The sequence below is a fragment of the Eschscholzia californica genome, unplaced genomic scaffold (genome assembly GCF_041429995.1).
Source record: "Eschscholzia californica isolate CP2 unplaced genomic scaffold, dmEscCali1.0.p SCAF_3, whole genome shotgun sequence".
Lineage (NCBI taxonomy): Eukaryota > Viridiplantae > Streptophyta > Magnoliopsida > Ranunculales > Papaveraceae > Eschscholzia > Eschscholzia californica.
Genome location: NW_028238420.1, coordinates 64952924 through 64975572, shown reverse-complemented (window position 1 = coordinate 64975572; position 22649 = coordinate 64952924). Strand labels below are relative to the sequence as shown.

Genomic DNA, 22649 nt, shown 5'->3' with positions numbered 1-22649 from the left:
CCATCTGTTGTGTTGTTAGTTGTTACTGCCTGCTGCTGCTCCTATATTATATAGTATTATAATTATATATATACGGGGATCTGTTGAAGAACTAAAAATAAGTAGAAGCATCCTCTTAGTAGTATTATCTACTATTTCATTCGATCTTTAGCTATTGTTTTTAACCAAACCAACAATACCCATGTTCTTTTTTTTAATAATAAATGTGGAGATTCAAACCTTCATCTATGTGTTAAGTTTGTAGTCATCCAACTTAAAACTAATTAACAATGAGTAGAAAAGACCTATACTTTATATTCTTGGTTGTTAATTACCATTTCCCTAATGTGAGACTATTCTCACACTATGTACTAGAGACAATAAAGACAAGTTACTATTCAATTAGTTTTAAGTAGGGTGACTTAAACATTTCAAAAGCTCGAAGCACGGTCCAAAGAGACTCTTGTAGCTGCCTCAGACTTGGACTGATCCTCCTGGTTTTAAACTTGATTTTTTTTCACTAGGGTGAAACCCACTTTACGTGAGTGGAAACATATATGTTTTTCTTATATAGAGTCGAATCTTACTTTATTCATAAAAAAAAAAAAATACACCCTTAATCCTTAAACTCGCAACAAGGTTCCTCTAAAAGCACTCTTCCATTCTTTCTCTCACTTCTTAGAGCATCTCCAAACGTGCTTTATTTCTTCATAAATAGAGATTTTTGAGCTCCAAAGGCTCCTCTACTTCTCTATAATGTAGAGAATGGTGAATAGTGAGCCTTCACTTCTTTATATTATAGAGTTGATTTGACATAATAGGTTTTTGGTCCTTGGTTGCCATAAAATTTATACTTGAGTCCTTAATATCTTTTATGAATTGACACTTGTGTCCTATTACTTTTGTATTCTAGTAAACTAATAATACTATTTAATTAATTATATAATTATAAATGGCCATAATTAAAATTTTATTAATAAACATAAAATACGTAACAAAATACAAAATTGGTAGATGTGGAAGTGGTGGATACGGAGGTGGGTATGGAGGTGTAGACGAAGGTGGGTATGGAGGTGTAGATGGAGGCGAATCTAGAAGTGGAGGCGAAGGTGGAGACTTACAGGAGTACTAAATAATTTTACGGGAGCAGTTACGTAACAATATTAGTTTATATTTTCGTAATTTGTAGTAATGTACGCATTGTAATATCTCTAAGATTTGTAGTAACGTACGCATTGTAATATCTCTAATATTATATGTATTTTTTAATATAATGTTTTTATATGTAATCACCTAAATGTTATCGGTGTTAATAAAAAGAATAACCTAGCCTCTACCCAAAATTTCCCCATTTCTTATCTTAGGTGGAGGGGATTTTATAGGTGGAAAAGAGCTTGACCTCTTGTCATGGGCCAACAGAGTGTTGGGAATTTATAAGGGGACCCCAATGGCCCGCTTTCTAATGTCAAACCCTATTGAACTAGTGTATGTAAGGCACATGACACAAATTAAGCTACAGATTATGGTTTCCAATACTCTGTGCACATGGTTATCCTTATATGACAATTTTGGGGGAAATTTTAAACGCACCCACTATTTTTTTTCTTTTATATACACTCGCAAGTAACGTAATTTTTGTTAAAGTCAAAAGGAGATGTGAGTTTGGCAGGTAAAAGTGGTAAGTGTATATAACATTTCTCTAATTTGTGTTAGTTGGGTGTTGTAACCTTATTTGGGCTATGAAGAAGTTTGGGTATCTTTATACCATTTATAGAGCTCACCCTAAATGCGCCCATTTATTAAATCCACGAGCTTTATTTTTCACGTTTAGGTATTGTCTTGCAGCCAAAAATAAAAGTATTTCGCTTGTACATAGTTGAAATAATTTTGTTTTGACAAAGTTATAAAAATATACCAAAGGTATATTTTGGAAAACAAATCTTTATAAAAATAAAAAATAAAAAATTTGCCTAGTAACATAATTTACATTTCAGTTTTCATGCCATAATCCATTTGTGATTATCGTGATGATTGTTGTGCAAAGGTGGGAATCGAACCTGGGACAAAGAAATTATTAGAACATAGATGAAATCTAAAAAAAATGGATAAAACTCGACTTCACAAAAAAAAAAAAATGGTCGAAATAGATTCAGAAATAGGAGGAATAAATTGGAACTAAAAGTGAAAAGTACATAATGTAAGGGGTCAATACGGAATTAATTCAAGAAATAAAAAAAAGATTGAAATTTGAGGGAAGGGGGAGTGGAGCCCTTGATGTCTAGTGTTTTGGGTTGAGTTGGGGATCAAACCACCCTGGCTAGCACTGGTATATGTTACATATTCTCATTGTCTAAATCAGGTTCCAGGAATTTGGCCCTTGGTCGTAGTCAGGACCGCCATTCGTTTGTTTTTTTATTTTATATAATCAAATGTGCCCCCACAAAGACAATTGTCTGTGTCCGCCACTGACCGCCAAGATATAGCTCCGCCCTTGCACGTGGTAGCGGTCGAATATGATGGTAATGGAACGGCGGTGGTCGAATATGATGGTAATGGAACGGCAGTGGTCGAATATGATGGTAATGGAACGGCAGTGGTCGAATATGATGATAATGGAGGTATGGTGCAGGTAGAGGTATGGTGGTGCTGGTGGTAGAGTTACGACCGTTGTAGTGGCGGTGGTGGTAGAATTACGACGATTGACTGTAGTATGGGTGGTGGTACAATGGTGGTGATTGTGATGGTTGAAGTATAGTAGGGCGGAAAGAGACATGAAAAATAATGCAATCAAGTAGAATCTGTCAGTGTGTTGAATTCAACTAACTAAATTTTAAAGTCATAGCAAAAAAAATATAAAATCCAATGACATAAAATAAACATGAAGTGAACTTTTTCACGTAAGTGAGATAAGAAATTTTCACATAATCAAATTAATATATTTTCTTTTTATTTATAAATAAAAAAGTTATTTTTTTTGTGTTACCGCTGTTACGGCATAAATCCCCCAAGTAATACATTTTACTTTCTTTAAAATCCTAATAGAAATACAAGATCCAATTTTTTGATGATCAAAGGGTAGGATAGATTACCATTTCCTATCAAAAAAAAAAAGAAAAGGTGAAGATAGATCATGAATTAGGTAACTATCTTATAATAAAAAAAGATCTTAATCATTAATTAACTTTCAAACCCTAATGATTTTTGTTGTTGTTTCTCGTGCTATATGTCTCATGAAAGTCAACTCTGTTGCATCATTTAGTTTGTTCCTAGGTGTTGGGTCTGTTTTGATGCTCCCAATTTTTAATTATCTTTTCTAAATTAGTAAGAAAGATGTATTAATAACATAAATTGTTTTAAGTCGCATCGGATTTTGTTTTAGTTTAGTAGTTGATCGTCTAAGAATCATGTTTTGAAAGATTTCCCTTCATCACACGAAAAAAGATTCAACAATCTATTGAATAAATCTGATTGTGTTTTACAATTGATTCGTGACAATTCTGTCAGAAACAACCTGTCAATAATAAGTTCACAGTTCACCTGACATTTGCAGGTATGGTTAGGACTTAGGAGGGTTACAGAAGGATGGGTAATTTGATTTTCAATGAATAAAGTCATTCACTAGTCGAATCATATATGAAATGTAAAATACATAAAACATTGTAATTGCTCTTTTTCTTTTTCTTGCTGGCTCTTAATTAGTAGTAGGACATTAAATTATAAATCCATTTTAATAGCAGGACAAGCTGTGATAATTTGTAACCGAACAACTTCCATGAGTGCATATAGGAAATCATAAGGATCAATTGTATTTAATTAGGAAAGAATTAGTAATAATGAAACTTTGATCACTTTCTTAATTCAGAAGTCATACTGCATAATTATTGATTAAGCTGTTAAAGAGAAAACACAACAATCTGGATAGATAGTGAGAGAGTGAGAGGAGTTGGAGAAGTCATGGTGCTATGATTAACATCAAAGCTTATCAGATGACCTAAAATAATTCGTTTTTAGCATGCATATTTTGAAAAAAATTTATTCGATTACTTTCCACAGTTGAATCGTTATTGGAGTGTAAGTTTTATGCATTTCGAGTTGATCGTGTCTATGATTTGAAAGTGTAAACAAAAAAAATGGTTGAAGACACATATCCACTTCGAAGAGACTGATAACATCATCAATCATCTCATTTTTATTTTAAATAACACAGGTACAAATTTTTGTCATATTAGTGACATTCATTTGCACGTCAATATAAACTTGAGGATGAGAATTTTATGTGTCCTAATTAGTTTATAAAACTTGCATACCCACATGACCAATTTTCCAGTCGAATCGTTGTATTTCATTTAAAATTCAGAATGTCAAAATTAACACAGTTTAGAAAAACTGTTTCTTCCCACTAGTTACGGAATCAAGGTCAAAATAGATCATTTTTGTAAGCAATCTTAGAAATGTGAATAAAACTAAATTTCAAAAGACCATAAATGTAATTATAAAACGATGTAATTTATATGGAACTAAACACAACAGTTTCCATGGGCATAAAGGGTGCTATCATTATAATATTCAAGACACCTAATATGAACTATTACTATCTTATTCATGTCATATTAACTTCATATAGTTGAGCCAATTAGGCTTTTCTTAAAAACGAGGAAGCCCACATATAAACATATTTAGGAATTTAAAAATAGCATGGTTGATTATGCACCACGTGTGATGAAAATTTGGTAGGTTGAAGGTAGGCATGACTTAGTTATCCAAATGGACCAAGATTAAGACCTAATCCAAACACAATACAATATTATCCTAAACCCAACTCACATTGGTCTGCCTCGTCAAAATACTCACTAATCCAAATTTATTAAGGTTATTAATTAGCTAATTTCGACTGGTACAAAAATAAAATTATAAGTTTAGTTCTTTCTTTCGGAAACCTCAATCCGAAGAAGAAGTTTACCAAAAAAAATAATATTGAAGATTAAATCTGCTTTTAAAAAAAAGTCGAACTAGGGGTGGGTTAGGACTTAGGAGGGCACAATAATGAAAATAAAAACACCCAAATTGAATGGAGAAGAGACAGAGAAGAAGCCTTAATCAAGGGCTGAAATCAATCATAAATCGTAGCTAGACAAAGTGGGTCCAAGTAGAATAAACTTTTTAGCCTTTGAAGAAAGGGAACAAACCTCACATGGGAGAACATGGCATATGAACTCTCCAAGTCACCTAAACATTGATGTATCATATGTGGACGTCTCAATGTCAGCCACTTGTAAATACTAGCCTTTCCACGGCCACATCAACCCATTCAATTAGGCAAATCACTACTTAAGATAGTTTTACCACAATAGTAATGAAAATAGCTATTTAAACGGACTCAAATACTTGTCATGTTTTTTTTTTGGTGAAACGATGCCAAGGCCTAAATTTATCAGTTACTTGAGCGAGAAAATATACTGATTACATCTGTCGCCAACTGACTTACAAGATAAGAAGGAGAATCATAGATCTCCAATGTTTGCTTTAAACTGGAATTAAAATATTATTTCGCTAATAAGTGAACTACAGAGTTTGCACTCCTAATACAGTGGTTGAACTTTATGTCCCAAACCTTTTCCTAGCCCTTATTTATTTCTCTCATAGTAGTTCGAATTCTCCTAAATTCTTCAAACACGCACTTATGACCGTTTGTGAGTCTCCTTCAACTGTACACATACTCTGGTAACCTGTTTGCCATCTCAATGGTAAACTTAGTTGCTTGAGCTTCAACTTCAACTCCTGTCAAGATGGAGCACTTTCTGACAATGACCATAAAGAATTCTCCTTGCGCATTTCGACATACCGACACCCTTCCATCGGCAAAGACTGCATCACAATTTATCTTCAGTTCTGTATCTCCTGGTGGGAACCAATAAGAGTTATGATCCAATGCTTGTACATTGTGTGTTCAATATTCAGGAGAGTGCCCGAGTACTCCTTTTGTAACGTAATAGCTTCTTGTAATATTCGATAAGGATTTGGAATAACATGCTCGAACACACATTTATTTCGTGATTTCCATAGACACCAAGCTACATAAAAATGAAGCTCTGTGGCTTCTCCATTTCCATTATCCATTATCCATTTGCAAAGTAATTGTGTAAAATCTTCTTCTCCATCCACCCTAAGATGTAATAGGTAGCACATACATGTTTCTAAATAGTATACTAAATTGTTGCAGTATGCAACAAAGCGGTACTGATTAATAATCATCTTGTTTCTTTTTGTCTATTTTATTTTCTCTGCTTTTAATATATACAATAAAAATACAACGAAAATTGTTAGGACACAGTCGTGAACGCCGTAGAAGCTGAGGCTAAAGCGGTGCTACTTGTTGTTCGAATAGTTAGGAAATTAACGCAATCTCCTTGTGTTATTGAGGGTGATGCAATGACGGTAGTAAATGCTTGTTCTGGTTCTGAGGAGAATACCTCGTGAAAGTTTCAAACATTTATGCGCGAAGTTACAGAGAATGGAGATAATGATCGATAAGTTGTGTTCAGATTGTTTTCGCGAAGCTAATAAAGTGACACACTTACTAGCTAGGAATGCTTTCATTTCAGAATTTTCTTCATCAAAGGAGATGTTTTAATCTCTTAATTATACCGGAAGTCAGTTAGGGATGGATAAAACTAACATTCTTCTTTTCGATTTTGAATAAATATTAGACTGATGCCTACTTTCACCAAAAAAATAAAACAACCAAAACCATAGACTATTAGGCACTCTATTTAGCCTTTGGATGGATTAGGGTATAATCAAGGACTCTTTGGAAGGATTTGATATCCACAGTAAGTTATAAACTCATCAAGATTTGGGTGCCCTACTAGAACAGGAGGAATTCATGGTTAAGCTTTTGGACTATTGAAATTGGGGTCTGTTTAGGGCCAGAAAAGTCAAAAGAAAGGGGATGTGGGTCCTTTTAATAAAATAAAAAAGAGAATAGACAAAAACTGGCATATAAGAAATTGTTGTTCTTGAGGTACAAATTAAAAAATAATTTCACTTGCAACTGTTCTAACGGCTTTAACCACCACAAAAAACATAATGAAATTAATGGTAATAACCGACAAAATAATGTACTTTTATTGTTTGAAGTAAATATTAAAGTTGTCTGACAAAAGTGTATTATCGAAAGACTAAGAACGCAATAAAAAATACTCCATACTCCTAAATCTTTAAAAACGAATAATATACTAGAGATCTATATGTATATTTGATCTAACTATGAACATAGATTGCTGACAAATCTCGTCAAAAAGGTAAATAAAACTAACCACCGAAGAGAGAACCACTTATTCACTTGAACTAGGTTTTGGCATAGTAAAAATTTGAGACGACATCTGATATTATGTTTTTACTTTTTATTGAAATACATCTAATGTTGTTTTCATGGTAGTTGAGGTTGTTGTCGATAGTATTACTACTATAATGTTAATAGTTGTGGAAGCATATTAGTCAAAAATATCAAAAGGGTAGTAAATTGAAAAAGGGGTAAAACTAACTTCCAATTGAAGTCTTTTGATGGATCTAGGTTGAACCACTCGATGTTATTTCCCACATTTAGTCTTTTAGGTAAACTAATTAAAGGGTAAAAGAAATAGCTATCCTTCACCCACCTTTAGAAACTAAGTATCTTTTTTCTCTGTAAAATTAGGTTAGAACAACTAATCTCACTTGCTAAATCAATTGGAATCATTTAGTTGGAGAGATGGTACTTTTACATTTACAACCTATCTTAAATAGAAGTTCATTGAAATAAAACGTACAAATACGCAACTAAAATGTTATTTTATACAAATATATTAGTAATCAGATTAGTCATGTACAAGTCCAAATTAAATCGTTGAATAAATCGTGACATGTGTTATATGGCATCAAACAGAACCACTAATCCCATTGATTTGTAAGTAAAGTATGTCAAAAATCATTTTTGAGCATTGTTGATTAGCTTAGTAAAGCAAAAGAATTTTTTTCAAAGAAATTGAAATCACAAATTAGGTTTAATTATTATACTATAACCGGAAATCACGAATTAAATGGTCCCACATGTTTAGTTTAATCACGCCTTTCCATCCGGCTTTTTCCTCTTTATAATCCCCCCTTCTCATTTCTCACTCTCACCTCACCCCCCCCTCAGTCCTCACAAAAATCCTCTCTCTCTCTCTACATCACTAAATGGATACCCATTTTCTCTCTCTACTCTTCCTCTGCTTATCTCTTTTAAGTCCTACCCTCATTTCCTCTTCAGCAGTTCAAGATCCTGAACTGGTAGTAGATGAAGTTCACAGGTAATTTTACCCCTTATTACATTACAGTCCTTACATTATGTACTAATCGCAGTATGGTTCCGGTATTCGAGCTAGAAATTTTCTGTAATGTATTACTCCATAATGTACTTAAGTTAGATTCATTTTCTTTTGATTTTCAGGAGCATTAATGCATCAAGAAGGAATCTAGGTTATCTATCTTGTGGTACGGGGAATCCAATAGACGATTGTTGGCGGTGTGACCGGAACTGGGAGAATAACCGTCAACGGTTAGCCGATTGTGCAATTGGGTTTGGTAAGCAAGCGGTAGGTGGTAGAGATGGTGCTATTTATGTAGTCCATGACTCAGGGGATTATGATGTGGTTAACCCAAAACCAGGAACTCTTAGATATGCTGTTATACAAGATGAACCATTATGGATCATTTTTGCTAGAGATATGGTTATAAGATTGAAAGAAGAGTTGATTATGAACTCATTTAAGACAATAGACGGTCGAGGAGCGAGTGTTCATATAGCGGGCGGGCCATGTATAACCATACAATATGTTACTAATATCATCATACATGGATTACACATACATGATTGTGTACAAGGAGGGAATACAAATGTGAGAGATTCACCAAGTCATTATGGATGGAGAACAATTTCAGATGGTGATGGGGTTTCAATATTTGGAGGAAGTCATATTTGGGTAGACCATAATTCTCTCTCTAATTGTAGAGATGGACTAATTGATGCTATTCATGGTTCAACGGCCATTACTATTTCAAACAATTATATGACCCACCATGATAAAGTCATGCTTTTAGGGCATAGTGATTCTTATACTCAAGACAAAAATATGCAAGTCACTATTGCCTTTAATCACTTTGGAGAAGGTCTTGTTCAAAGAATGCCAAGGTAAAGTTAACCACATATACATATATTCCCTTTATTACTTCATTTATTTGTCGGTGTACATAAGAAACATTTTTCGATGTAGTTACAACTGATGAAAACAATCAAATACTCTGTGTATATGTAGTTAATAATGATCTCAAACTATTTCGAGCTTAACTAGTTTAATTAGCCAGTAAAAATTGTGGGTGATAATGTCACATCTATTAGTCAATTCTCACCGGTACTTAATAAATTAGAATTACTCTAGCTCAATTAGCATATAATTTGAGTTATTGGTTAATACTTGCAGGTGTAGACATGGATATTTTCATGTGGTAAACAATGACTATACCCATTGGGAAATGTATGCAATTGGTGGAAGTGCTTCACCTACTATCAACAGTCAAGGAAATAGATTTCTTGCTCCGGATAACCGATTTAGCAAAGAGGTGAATATATATATATATACAACACTTGAAGCTTATATAGTACATCATATTTTTTTACTAGTAGATAGCATATGCATTATGTTATTTTTTCTACGGTTAACACCTAAATTAATCGTGAATATATGATATTGCAGGTGACTAAACACGAAGATGCAGCCGTTAGTGAATGGAAAAATTGGAATTGGAGATCGGAAGGAGATTTATTGTTGAATGGTGCATTTTTTACGCCATCCGGGGCAGGGGCATCATCTAGCTATGCCAGGGCTTCTAGCCTTGGTGCTAGGTCTTCTTCTTTAGTTGGTCCACTCACTACAAATGCAGGTGCACTTAACTGCAAAAAAGGATCAAGTTGTTGATAATTAATGCTTAATTAAGTAAAAATTTATGAAAAATTAATCTTAATTAGTAATTAGAAAGTGCTCATGGGTTTGTTGTTGATTTATTTTTATACTTAGTAAGATTAAGAGTGATGAAGCCATGAAAAAAGATCATATCAAGAACAAGGAAGGAAGAAGAACAAGTGTTTTTTTTTTTTTTTTTTTTGTGCTTTGGGTTTTTATGATTACAACCTCAACATGTTTAACTCTAAAGTTCCATTGTGGGTTCTTTTTAAAATTCTTAATGAGTAAACAAGTGCAGAAGTGTTGATAGATGTTTGAACTTCTTAATGTATTTCAAAGCACAAATATTATTTTATTTGACACGAAACCTGACGTGGCATACTCCCATTGGTATAAGCATCCGATTCCATTTTGGGGCCAAATAGTTTTGCTCATTTTGAAGATTTCTCTCTCTCTCTCTACCTCTCTCTACTTACTCTCTATACTTTGTAGTACATAAAATAAGACAAGGAGTGCCTGAAAAGAACCTATCTCAAGACAAAATAGAGAAAGTTAAAAAATGGGATGAATATTTAGTATGACTAAGGATTCAACCTGCTATATTATACTATATACCAAAATTAAGAAAACTTGCACGACTTTTTCGACCCTATAAATTTTTTGAAAAATGTAAAAAAACAAATGATTCTTTGTTTGACTATACAAAGACAATTTGATTCAGAACTTTGACTGTCCATAATAGAATTTTTTTTTTTTTTACTTTAACTCATGATGTTTAAAGGTAAATTTAAATTAATTTGAAGAATGCTACTAACATAGTAAAAAGTTTATTGGAAGCTTTATTTACTAACCCCTATGCTTTTTTTTTTTACAAATGTTTTGTACCCACTCTCAAAATTATCTAAGCCCAATCGAGCAAATACATTGGAAGAAAAGTCGCAATACATATTCAATTTTTGTAAAAAATATGTGGTTCGTCCTTTTCCAAATCATTAACGTTTAGATGTTTTGATTTGACAGAAGGTTGCACCATTTATTTCTTTTTCCCGATGAATTGGAGAAAATCTAGTCGTCTATTTCAGATTTTCTCTAGATTTCCATATGAATTTTCCACTATTCCATTATAGTGGAGTTCTCTAAAATTTTCTAATGGATTGGGACCCTATGGCCACAATTGATGATAATTGAGCAAGACAATAGCTTCTAGGCATTTGATGGGGATATGTGGTGAATTGTGAGGAGGAGCACATGGAAATATACTTGTTTTCAATTGAAATTAAATTGATTATGGATGACTTTTTGGGTGGTCAAAATTAATGAAGTACATCTTTGACTAAATTGGACTACAAAAAGAGATACATTAAAACAGAACAACCCACAATTTATGGCTTGAACTTGTGTGTTCCTTCTCCTACCATATTTAAATCCATGGCCACTTAAGTCAGCTTCATTTAAACCTTCTGTCTTCCACAACTCTTGTCTATGGTTTATCCCTAACCCCATAAACCCTCACTGTCTCACCCACATTGTGTCCACCTTAAATAGAACTTAAATGGGTTTTATTTTTCTCTTTATAGTAGTTATTAGGTTACATCCAACGTCGTTTGAAAATTCGTCGTGAAATATCAATGTCATTCAAGGACAACATTGTCTGCCTTATAGTACTTGCTAATAAGTTGTACAAATATTTGTAGAAAATAAAAATAGAACGTCAAACCTATAAAAAAAAAAATTACTCGTTCTTAATTACATCAGTCGATCTCTACTACACAAAAACCATGTCTAGCACACTGGACAAATGCATCTTAATACGTAAAAAAACAACGTTACGCGTTCCACCAGGACAAAGTAAAATTAATCTAATAGAGTTTTGATATCGATAATGTTGGAAAGTCCCAACGTAGAGCCCCACCACGTTGGGCAAAATACGAGATGGAGGTTGGAATTTGGAGCACTATTTTTGCCTTTTGCATTTGAGAAAGACGTTCATCACATGACGGTCCCATGAGGCCGTGATGAGGCCTATCATGGTCAAGCTCTAAGGTTTCCCCAACCTTAATGGTAGAGGTTTCATAGTTTTGAATGATATATATTCCTCTTACCACATTTACTACGTCACATGAATATTTCTACGAATTGTGAAGTTAACAAAAAAACATCAAATAAGCAGATGTAGACAACATTCTAATGGTTTAATATGTTTTGAAACAAGAAAGCAACAAAAAGGTGCTGTGGTGTAGTCGGTTATCACGTTAGCTTTACACGCTAAAGGTCCCCGGTTCGAGCCCGGGCAGCACCACTCACTGTTTTTTTAATTTTTCTGGATGATAATCTAACTCATCTGACTCAAAGTAAAGTCAGATGAGTTTCATCACATGACGGTTCCAACGTAGAGGCCCACCACGTTGTGAAAAATACGAGATGGAGGTTGGAATTTGAAGCACTGTTTTTGCCTTTTGCATTTGAGAGTGACGTTCATCATATGACGGTCCCATGAGGCCGTGATGATGCCTATCATGGTCAAGCTCTAAGGTTTCCCCAACCTTAACGGTGGAGGTTTCATAGTTTTGAATAAAGGATATATATTTCTCTTACCACATCTACTACATCATATGAATATATCTACCAATTGTGAAGTTAATAGAAAAAAAACACCAAATGAGCAAATGTAGACGACATTCTAATTGCTTTAATACAGTTTGAAACAATAAAGCAACAAAAAGGTGCTGTGGTGTAGTCGGTTATCACGTTAGCTTTACACGCTAAAGGTCCCCGGTTCGAGCCCGGGCAGCACCATTTATCATTTTATTTTACCATTTTTATGCCGAAAGTTATTACTTCGAGCCCCTAGCTCGGATACTATACCGAAAATAAGTGGAGAGATATTTTATTTCTGAATAGAAAAGTATCATTTTTCATATGGCACTATTTTCACAGAATGCAAAATTCCACCGTATTGTCACGAGTACCACCACTTAACGATTAAGATTATCTTGTTGGGTATCAAATTTTTATCATTTATGTATGTTGATGTTTATAAAAGGATACTATCTCACCAAAATAATTTCTTAAAAGTTATGGAGGATGGATGTACTACTGTTATGGGTTGTGTGACCAGTGATTCCAAGATGGTACCAGACTTGGAAGCTAGTCTGTTTTATTGTCCAAGTAGGAAAATAAGGTCATAGACATAGGAATTTACAGTTTTTCCTTCATCTATTTCTCCCGTCTCACGGTTTCATTACACACATTTTTTATGGAATACATGTGTGGATTCAAGAAAAATTTACTTCCTTTGACCATCTCATTGTTCATTAACCACTTTTTTTTTTATCGAAATACATGTGCCGATTTGAAACCGTTGAGAATTTACTTCTGTTGACTATCTCACTATTCATCAACCATTTTTTATGAAAATACATGTGTCGATATGAAAACGGTTGAGAATTTACTTCCTTGGACCATCTCATTGTTCATTAACCATTTTCTTTATCGAAATACATTTGTCGAATTTGAAACCGTTGAAAATTTACTTTTTTTTTTTTTTTAAGTATCTCATTGTTCATGAACCAATTTCGAATTTACTTTTTTTTTTTTTAAGTATCTCATGTGTCGATTTGAATTGTTGAGAATTTACTTCCATTGACCATCTCACTCTTCATTAATCATTTTTTAACCTGGCCAATTTGTATGCACACGTACATCAGCTTAAGTTAAACCCACTTCTAAAATTGGAAATTGGTTGGGGCCAAAACGTCAAAGACCATCATCACAAACATGAGAATAAATGGATGGCTGAGATTTCTTTTTCATTCTCTTCCTATAGAAAAGCCGGAATCTCAGCCATCCATCATGTGTTCCTGTTTGGCCCGCCCTAAAACGTATTTATAGAAATATAAAACATCATGAAAAAGTGTCTACATTCATTTCCCTCATATTTTGGAATGTATTTAGAAATCATAAGGAAAAAAAGCTAAAAAAATCATTGGTATTAGTTGGATACAACAATCAAAATTTCAAATAGAATTTCCAAAAGAGTTTGCTCATCAGAGACTTATAAGAGAGACGGAGAGAATAGGGGGATAGAGTGTGAGGATATTTGATTTGTGTTAAAATATGGCTTCCAAGCATTTGGAGAGTGAAGGTTCGAAAACAGAGAAAGAAAAGGCGATTGATGCGTGGCTACCCATCACAGCAAGTAGGAATGCTAAATGGTGGTACTCTACTTTCCACAATGTTACTGCCGTCGTCCGTGCTGGTGTTCTTAGTCTTCCTTATGCTATGTCCGAACTTGGCTGGTACGCGGCCCTAATTCTAACCCATTATCTCTCTGTTAGTCTGTCTTTTTGTTTGATTTGAATGTTTTGCAATTGTAGGGGTCCGGGAGTGACTATAATGGTAATATCTTGGATTATTACTCTATACACCTTCTGGCAATTGGTGGAAATGCATGAAATGGTACCCGGAAAACGTTTTGATCGATATCATGAACTCGGGCAACATGCTTTCGGCGAAAAACTTGGATTATGGATCGTTGTACCTCAACAATTGGTTGTTGAAGTTGGTGGTAATATAGTTTATATGGTTACAGGAGGACAGTCATTGAAGAAAGTCTATGACTTGCTCTGCAGTGATCCCTGTAAAGATATAAAACTTACTTACTTCATTATGATCTTTGCTTCTGTTCACTTTGTACTTGCCCAAGTACCCAACTTCAATTCTATATCAGGGGTCTCCTTGGCTGCCGCAGTCATGTCCTTGAGGTATATCTATCATTGAACTAGCTTGTTAGGCTGGTTTTTTCAAAACCAAGCTATTTCGCTCGAGTCTGACTTGTCTGAGTCTGAATCTTATAAGTCTGCCATGTATGAATGTACATCAACTGGATTATTTCAGACAATAGATTCTTAATTCAGAATTTCTTTTATATCTCATATGCACATATTTAATTCATGTGCAGCTATTCTGTCATTGCTTGGGGTGCTTCACTTCATAAAGGAGTACAGCCCGATGTTAGTTACGCCCCTAAGGGTTCAACAACAAGCGACAGAGTTCTCGACTTTTTCAGTGGGTTGGGTAATATTGGATTTGCCTATGCCGGGCATAGTGTTGCATTGGAAATTCAAGCTACTATTCCTTCAACACCGGAAAAACCATCGAAGAAACCAATGTGGAGAGGTGTGGTTTTTGCGTATATCATCCTTGCTCTTTGTTACTTCCCTGTTGCTTTTGTTGGATATGGTGTGTTCGGGAACAACGTTTCTGGTAACGTTCTCATACCACTTAACAAACCTACCTGGCTAATTGCGGCTGCCAACATTTTTGTCACCGTCCATGTTATCGGTAGCTATCAGGTGATGAATTTAAAGTACTTCAAATTCTCCTTCAATAAGTCTTAGAAAATTATAATCACATTATCTAATTAGAAAAGTCTTATGTTTTCTCTACATTAAGATTTTTGCAATACCAGTATACGACATGATAGAGTCTGTTCTGGTGAAGAAGCTTAACTTTAATCCCGGTCTTAGACTCCGTTTGATTGCACGTACTCTATATGTTGGTGAGTAAACTTCTATTGATTTATAATGAACTTTTTATCGATATTATGCTATTGATTGTGAACCATATAAACTTTTCTATGTAATGAATTTCAGGTTTTACAATGTTTGTCGCTATGACGTTCCCTTTCTTTGGTGGACTGCTTGGGTTTTTCGGAGGATTTGCTTTCGCTCCAACTACATACTTCGTAAGCCCTAATTCTATACAATTAGGAGGAATTCATTCAAAAATTAAACTTGTACTAATCTTTTTTTAATCAATTTCAGCTTCCTTGTATCATGTGGTTGGCTATCTACAAGCCAAAAAGGTTTAGCTTATCTTGGTTTGCAAACTGGGTAAGTAAAAATATAAATATCTGAGTGAGTGGAGTTTTTCTTCATGTTTCCATTAACAAAATATGACTAAATATGTGTTAATTTTCTTTTTTTTCAGACATCGATCACATTAGGTGTTTTTCTCATGATTATAACCCCTATCGGTGGACTAAGGCAGATAATACTTGACGTGAAAACGTACAAGTTCTATTCTTGATCATCTTTTGGTCAAACAATCAGGAGTTATTTACATAAAAAAAATATATCGAAGATATCTGCACCAATCAGGAATATATATATGTATCGATATTTATATGTTTAGTGGTTGTGCAAATATATATCGAAGTTAAGTCGAAGAGTAGATTTATATAGCAAGGTCTATATTAGGTGCAGGATGTTATGTTGATCGGTTATAATCAATCATGTTTTTCTTATGTTTGTTGGAAATTATGACATCTAATTAAGGTCATCCCTTTGGATTTGTATAGCAAGGTCTATATTAGCGCAGGCTTGAGCCCCCATACATGGTCTTACGACTTTGCGGAGACTTGTGGTTTTGGTAAGCTCCCGGGCCTGGTTACTGGGACCCCATCTGTGAGGAGGCAACCCTTCTTCCGAAGTGGGGCTATTACTTGCTTTATTATCCAATCTTTGTGTTCAATAAACACATTAAGGTGTTGATTAGAGCAATTATCTGTCGTCATCTAGAGCAGGGAATTTATGTTTTCGTGTTCAATAGCTTTGGGGGTTCGTGAACTTCTCAATTTATGTTTTCGTCCCAAACCAAACATTGAATGTTGCCGAACTTTTTGTGGTCGAGCATACGATCCCTTTGTAGTTTAGACCTTATAATTCTTTAAATTTATTGTTGAACATTTTATGGTCAAACATTTTATTATCGGACATTGAATGTTGCTGAACATTGTACCTCAAAGTTTGTGCGAGAGGTGGTTTCTAAGTTTCTAAAAGTGGACATTGGCGGTTTAGCTTGGAATTGGCGGTTTAAGCAATTTCCAAATTGAAGGCATTGGCGGTTTGGTGCAGCCAAATTAATGAGGCGGTTTGTAATTCAATTTGAGTTTCTAAATTGGATTCACAAAGTCGGCTATTATTATTATATAAATAGGGGGTCTTGCGTCCAATCTAAAACATCAACACAAGCAACAACAACTCTTCTTTAGAGAGCTAGAGAGAGCAAGTAAGAGAGATTTTTGTTCATAGTTTTTGAGCGGTGTTAAATTTCTCGGTCGTCGAAGATTTAGTATAGAAGGTTAATTTCTATACGGTACCATCTTGGGACGAACTTGCGAGTTGTGTGAGTCGTCTTCATCTATCCTTCAATAAAGATTTCTTGTTCGCCCGAGGACGTAGGCTTTAGGCCGAACCTCGTTAATTTCTGTTCGCATATTTGATTTTGGCTTAGCTTTTCGGTTAATCTTCATAATCGGATCAATTTCTAGGATAGGTTCGATAGCTTCCGCGACTTTTAGTTATAACAATTGGTACCAGAGCCTTGTTGAGATTGAACGAAGAGAAGATGGGATCGAGAAGTGGTACGGTCAAAGCAGGGAAATATGAGATAGAGAAGTTCAATGGGAAAAACGATTTTTCTTATTGGCGGATGCAGATGAAGAATCTGTTAATCTCGCAGAAATTACACAAGACGTTGACGGGAAAGAAATCAGGAGATATGTCAGATGAGGATTGGGAAGAGTTAGATCTCGAAGCACGGGCTACCATTATGTTGTGTCTTGAGAGGGACGTGGCGTTCCTAGTAGACGAAGAAACAACGGCGGCGGGTGTGTGGTTAAAGCTAGAAAGCAGTTTCATGACGAAAACTTTAACGAATCGGGTCTACTTAAAATCCAAATTATTCACATGTAGAATGGAAGAGGGTTCTTCTATTCAGGAATATGTGAATAGGTTTGACAGGATTATCTCAGATTTGAAGGATATTGATGTTAAGGTTGAGGATGAGGACCAAGCCCTCATATTGTTACTTTCATTACCTAAATCCTATGAGAACCTTGTTCAAACTTTGATGCTTGTTGGTGATAGTCTAAGCATGGAAGAGACGAGAAATTCGCTATTAGCGGATGACCTTCGTAAGGTTGCTACTAGCAGTATGGCGTCGGGTGGAGTAGACAAGGAACAAGCACAAGGGTTGTTTGTAACGAGGGGGAGGAGTAATGAAAGGGGAAAGGGAAAGGGCGGGAAATCTAGATCCAAATCTAGAGGCTCTTTCAAGAAAACGTGCTTTAGTTGTGGTGAGCTTTGCCACTTTAAAGCGGCTTGTCCAAAGAGAAAGTTGAAGCAAAAGAACGAAGGCTACAAGGAGAAACAAGAGATGCAAGAGGCGGGATATGTGTCAGAAGAGGCGGACGAATGTTTCTCGGTGACAGAGGTGTCTGAGAAGATCTTCGATAAGTGGATGCTTGATTCAGGGGCGTCACACCATATGTGTCCAAATAGGGAGTTGTTTACTACCTATAGGAGTATAGATGGTGGTACAGTTATACTGGGTGATGATAGTATATGTAAAACTGTGGGACTCGGAACAATACGGATCAAGATGCACGATGGAGTGGTGAGAACATTGACGGACGTAAGACACATACCCGATTTGCGGAAAAATCTAATTTCCCTTGGTGTGTTGGAGCGGAACGGCTGTAAGATAATTATAGAGAATGGCTCCATAAGAGTCGTTAAGGGTTCTTTGGTGGTAATGAGAGGTACTCGTTACGGTAATTTATACAAACTTTTGGGGACAACAATTACTGGAGATGTAGCAGTAGGAATCAGTGGAAGGGATCCAACGGCTAGTACGAGGCTTTGGCATATGCGCCTTGGGCATATGTCAGAAAAGGGTCTATCTCTGATGTGCGGGAAAGGCTTGTTGAAGGACATGAAGAAGCCTTGCATGGAGTTTTGTGAGCATTGTGTGTTCGGGAAGGCACACAGGGTGACGTTCTCTACAAGCAAGCACAGGAGCAAAGAGGTATTAGACTACGTACATACCGATGTCTGGGGACCGGCAAAGTTACCTTCCAAGGGTGGTTCCAGGTATTTTGTTACGTTCGTTGTTGATCATTCGAGATTTGTCTGGCTTTATTTTCTGAAGCATAAGAATGAGGTATTCAACACGTTCCTGGTGTGGAAAGCAATGGTTGAGAACAAAACTGGTCGAAAGCTGAAGACGTTAAGGTCGGATAATGGGACCGAGTACACGGATGGGGCATTCAAGGAGTTTTGTAATCAGGAAGGCATTGTGAGGCACTGGACAGTAGTAAACACACCTCAGCAGAATGGAGTCGCAGAGAGATTGAACCGTACACTACTTGAGAAGGCTAGATGTATGCGCTCCAATTCGGGATTAGGCGTAGAATGGTGGGCAGAATCTGTTGCTACAGCTTGTTATATTGTGAACAGGTCTCCACATTCTTCTTTAGATGGCGGCATACCTTACGAGGTATGGTCAGGTGAACATGCAGATTACGGGAGACTTAAGGTTTTCGGTTGTACGGCCTATTACCATGTTAAAGGTAACAAACTTGACAATAGAGCAAAGAAGGCAATTTTCTTAGGATATGCTACAGGAGTCAAGGGTTATCGGCTATGGTGTACGGAAGACAAGAAGTTTGTAATCAGCAGAGATGTGGTGTTTGATGAGTCATCTATTGTAGCTATGGCGAAAGCTACGGTGCCTAGTTGTGGTGATGTTGGGTCTACTAAAGCTCAAGTAGTGGAAGTAGAAGCCGAAGACCAACGGGTTTCTAGGAATCATGATCAGGTGGAGCATCAGGATAAAACTCAGGATGAGGAAATTGATGAACCCGATCATGAGGAGGTTCAAGGGGAAGGTACACAAGTTTTACAACAACAACAGCAGGATGTTTCGGTACACACTAGGCCGAAACGGTTATATAAGCCGGTACAGAGGTTAGGGTCAGACAAACCTCTTAGGCATTATGGGCAGACAAATCTGGTTGAATATGCACTCTCGGTGGAAGACGACGAGCCGGTCACCTTCAAACAAGCTATTACCGCGGAGGAAAGAGAGAGTTGGTTGGTTGCTATGCAAGAAGAGATGGAGTCTCTTCACAAGAACCAGACATGGGAGGTTGTCCCATTGCCCGAAGGTAAGTCTGTTATTGGTTGTAAATGGGTGTACAAGAAGAAAGAGGATTCTTCTGAAATCAAGGGTACAAGGTATAAGGCAAGACTAGTGGCCAAGGGTTATGCACAGAAAGAAGGGGTCGACTACAATGAGATTTTCTCACCGGTTGTGAAACATACTTCTATTCGGGTGCTATTGAGTATTGTTGCTCACAGGGGTCTTGAGCTGGAACAACTCGATGTTAAAACCGCCTTCTTGCACGGTGATTTGGAAGAAGAAATTTATATGGCTCAACCTGAGGGATACAAGGTTGAGGGCAAAGAAAATCAAGTATGTCGTTTGAGGAAATCTCTTTACGGATTGAAACAATCCCCTCGCCAATGGTACAAACGATTTGATTTTTTCATGCTAAAACATGGTTTTCGCAGAAGTGACTATGATTGTTGTGTATACATCAAGAAGCTTCGCGAAGGTGACTTTATTTATCTCCTTTTGTATGTGGATGACATGCTTATTGCTTCTCAAAGCATGGTGGAGATAAATAAGTTGAAATCTCAACTCAGTCAAGAGTTTGAGATGAAAGACATGGGCGCTGCAAAGAAGATACTGGGAATGGAGATTAAGAGAGAGCGGTCAAGTAAGAAACTGTACTTGAATCAGAAAGGTTACATCGAACGAGTAGTTTCTCGGTTCGGGATGCAGAATGCGAAGGCGGTGTCAACACCTTTGGCACCACACTTCAGGCTCTCGGGAAAACAATCTCCCACTACTACGGTGGAGAAGGATCATATGGATCGTGTACCGTATGCTAGTGCAGTTGGCAGTTTGATGTACGCTATGGTGTGTACTCGTCCAGATATTTCACAGGCGGTCAGTGTGGTTAGCAGGTTTATGGCAAATCCGGGGAAGACACATTGGGAAGCTGTGAAGTGGGTCTTGAGGTACTTGAAGGGTACTATTGATACGGGTTTGTGCTTTGGTGGAGACACATGTCAAGTAAGCGGTTATGTTGACTCGGATTATGCTGGCGATCTAGATAGAAGACGATCTACTACTGGTTATGTATTTAAGGTACATGGTGCTCCAGTTAGTTGGCGATCGATGTTACAATCTACAGTTGCGTTATCTACTACGGAGGCCGAGTATATGGCTATGGCCGAGGGTGTGAAGGAAGCATTGTGGTTGTGGGGTCTTCTGGATGATCTAGGGATTAAGCAAGAGTGCGTGGATGTATGGTGTGATAGTCAAAGTGCGATCCACTTGGCGAAGAATCAGGTTCACCATGCTCGCACTAAGCATATCGATGTCAGGTATCACTTTGTACGAGATGTCATAGAGGAAGGTGATGTTTCTCTCATGAAGGTACACACAGATGAGAATCCCGCGGATATGTTGACTAAAGTGGTGACGTGTAGCAAGTTTCAGCATTGTCTGGAATTGCTGCAAATCGGCTCGTGTTAAGTTGTCCGAAAGGGCGTAATGGCGACAAGATAATCTTTATGTGAAGGGTTGGTAGAACTACGGTAGGCTTGATCCTATAAAAGGGTACGTAGGCAGACATGGTCATATGGTGCAGTCGGATGAAGCTACAAGAAGCAGATATATCTTACAAGGAGTATCCTGGTTTTCGTCCAAAATTTGAAGTATATCAAATTGTGTACGAGGTGGAGAATTGTGAGAGGTGGTTTCTAAGTTTCTAAAAGCGGACATTGGCGGTTTAGCTTGGAATTGGCGGTTTAAGCAATTTCCAAATTGAAGGCATTGGCGGTTTGGTGCAGCCAAATTAATGAGGCGGTTTGTAATTCAATTTGAGTTTCTAAATTGGATTCACAAAGTCGGCTATTATTATTATATAAATAGGGGGTCTTGGGTCCAATCTAAAACATCAACACAAGCAACAACAACTCTTCTTTATAGAGCTAGAGAGAGCAAGTAAGAGAGATTTTTGTTCATAGTTTTTGAGCGGTGTTAAACTTCTCGGTCGTCGAAGATTTAGTATAGAAGGTTAATTTCTATACGGTACCATCTTGGGACGAACTTGCGGGTTGTGTGAGTCGTCTTCATCTATCCTTCAATAAAGATTTCTTGTTCGCCCGAGGACGTAGGCTTTAGGCCGAACCTCGTTAATTTCTGTTCGCATATTTGATTTTGGCTTAGCTTTTCGGTTAATCTTCATAATCGGATCAATTTCTAGGATAGGTTCGATAGCTTCCGCGACTTTTAGTTATAACAGTTTGAAAATCAGTGAAACTTTTGGTTCACGAAAGGATTTTTTTTTTGATGAAGAGGTTCACGAAAGGATAGTAACAATAGTACAATACCGAACTTCTTTTCATTTTGTTCTCTCCTGGACTTTTGACAGGAAAAAGGGGTTTCATAAGTATTTCCATATAAGTGGTCGATTAATGTCGATAATGCAGGTGGTGGTTCTTGAATTTTTCATGTTCTTTAATCCCTTCCTACTACGTTTTTAGTCTTAAAACTAAAAAGTCTTTAGGAGTTGTAAAAACGATTATATTGCTATGAAGTATGAATAAATACACTTATGGTACTGTATAAAACGGAAAATTCGTCATGAAACAAATTATAGTTTATTATTCCTTTTTTACGTAATTTTTATCATTAGGAATGTTACTGCTGTTATCTCACAAGAAAAGACTTTCGACAAGACTTGTCATTGAAGAGACTTCATAAGTCTCC

General features: G+C 36.3%; 2 protein-coding genes and 2 non-coding genes across 4 annotated transcripts; all 4 read left to right on the top strand.

The window, feature by feature from the left end:
* Window positions 1-8140: 8140 nt before the first annotated feature.
* LOC147553380 (putative pectate lyase 5) lies at window positions 8141-10270 on the top strand. Its single transcript, XM_086669984.1, has 4 exons — window positions 8141-8309; window positions 8450-9190; window positions 9480-9618; window positions 9753-10270. Exons 1-4 carry the CDS (start codon window positions 8197-8199, stop codon window positions 9972-9974), a joined length of 1215 nt encoding a protein of 404 aa, XP_086526110.1. The 5' UTR covers window positions 8141-8196; the 3' UTR covers window positions 9975-10270.
* Window positions 10271-12184: 1914 nt separating this feature from the next.
* On the top strand, window positions 12185-12258 carry TRNAV-UAC (transfer RNA valine (anticodon UAC)). Its single transcript has one exon. It is a non-coding gene; the product is annotated as a tRNA-Val (tRNA).
* A 423-nt stretch (window positions 12259-12681) lies between these two features.
* On the top strand, window positions 12682-12755 carry TRNAV-UAC (transfer RNA valine (anticodon UAC)). The gene has a single exon. It is a non-coding gene; the product is annotated as a tRNA-Val (tRNA).
* Window positions 12756-13928: 1173 nt separating this feature from the next.
* Window positions 13929-16266, top strand: LOC147553377 (lysine histidine transporter 1-like). The gene is made up of 7 exons (XM_086669983.1): window positions 13929-14257; window positions 14336-14722; window positions 14920-15313; window positions 15414-15519; window positions 15614-15705; window positions 15785-15853; window positions 15951-16266. The coding sequence occupies exons 1-7, from the start codon at window positions 14076-14078 to the stop codon at window positions 16047-16049; spliced, it is 1329 nt and encodes a 442-aa protein (XP_086526109.1). The 5' UTR covers window positions 13929-14075; the 3' UTR covers window positions 16050-16266.
* The last annotated feature ends 6383 nt before the right edge of the window (window positions 16267-22649 follow it).

Coding starts and splice junctions, on each gene's coding strand:
- LOC147553380 (XM_086669984.1), top strand. CDS start 8,197: ATGGATACCCATTTTCTCTCTCTACTCTTCCTCTGCTTATCTCTTTTA. Junction 8,310..8,449: donor GTAGTAGATGAAGTTCACAG/GTAATTTTACCC, acceptor TTTGATTTTCAG/GAGCATTAATGCATCAAGAA. Junction 9,619..9,752: donor ATAACCGATTTAGCAAAGAG/GTGAATATATAT, acceptor ATGATATTGCAG/GTGACTAAACACGAAGATGC.
- LOC147553377 (XM_086669983.1), top strand. CDS start 14,076: ATGGCTTCCAAGCATTTGGAGAGTGAAGGTTCGAAAACAGAGAAAGAA. Junction 15,520..15,613: donor TGCACGTACTCTATATGTTG/GTGAGTAAACTT, acceptor AATGAATTTCAG/GTTTTACAATGTTTGTCGCT. Junction 15,854..15,950: donor TATCTTGGTTTGCAAACTGG/GTAAGTAAAAAT, acceptor CTTTTTTTTCAG/ACATCGATCACATTAGGTGT.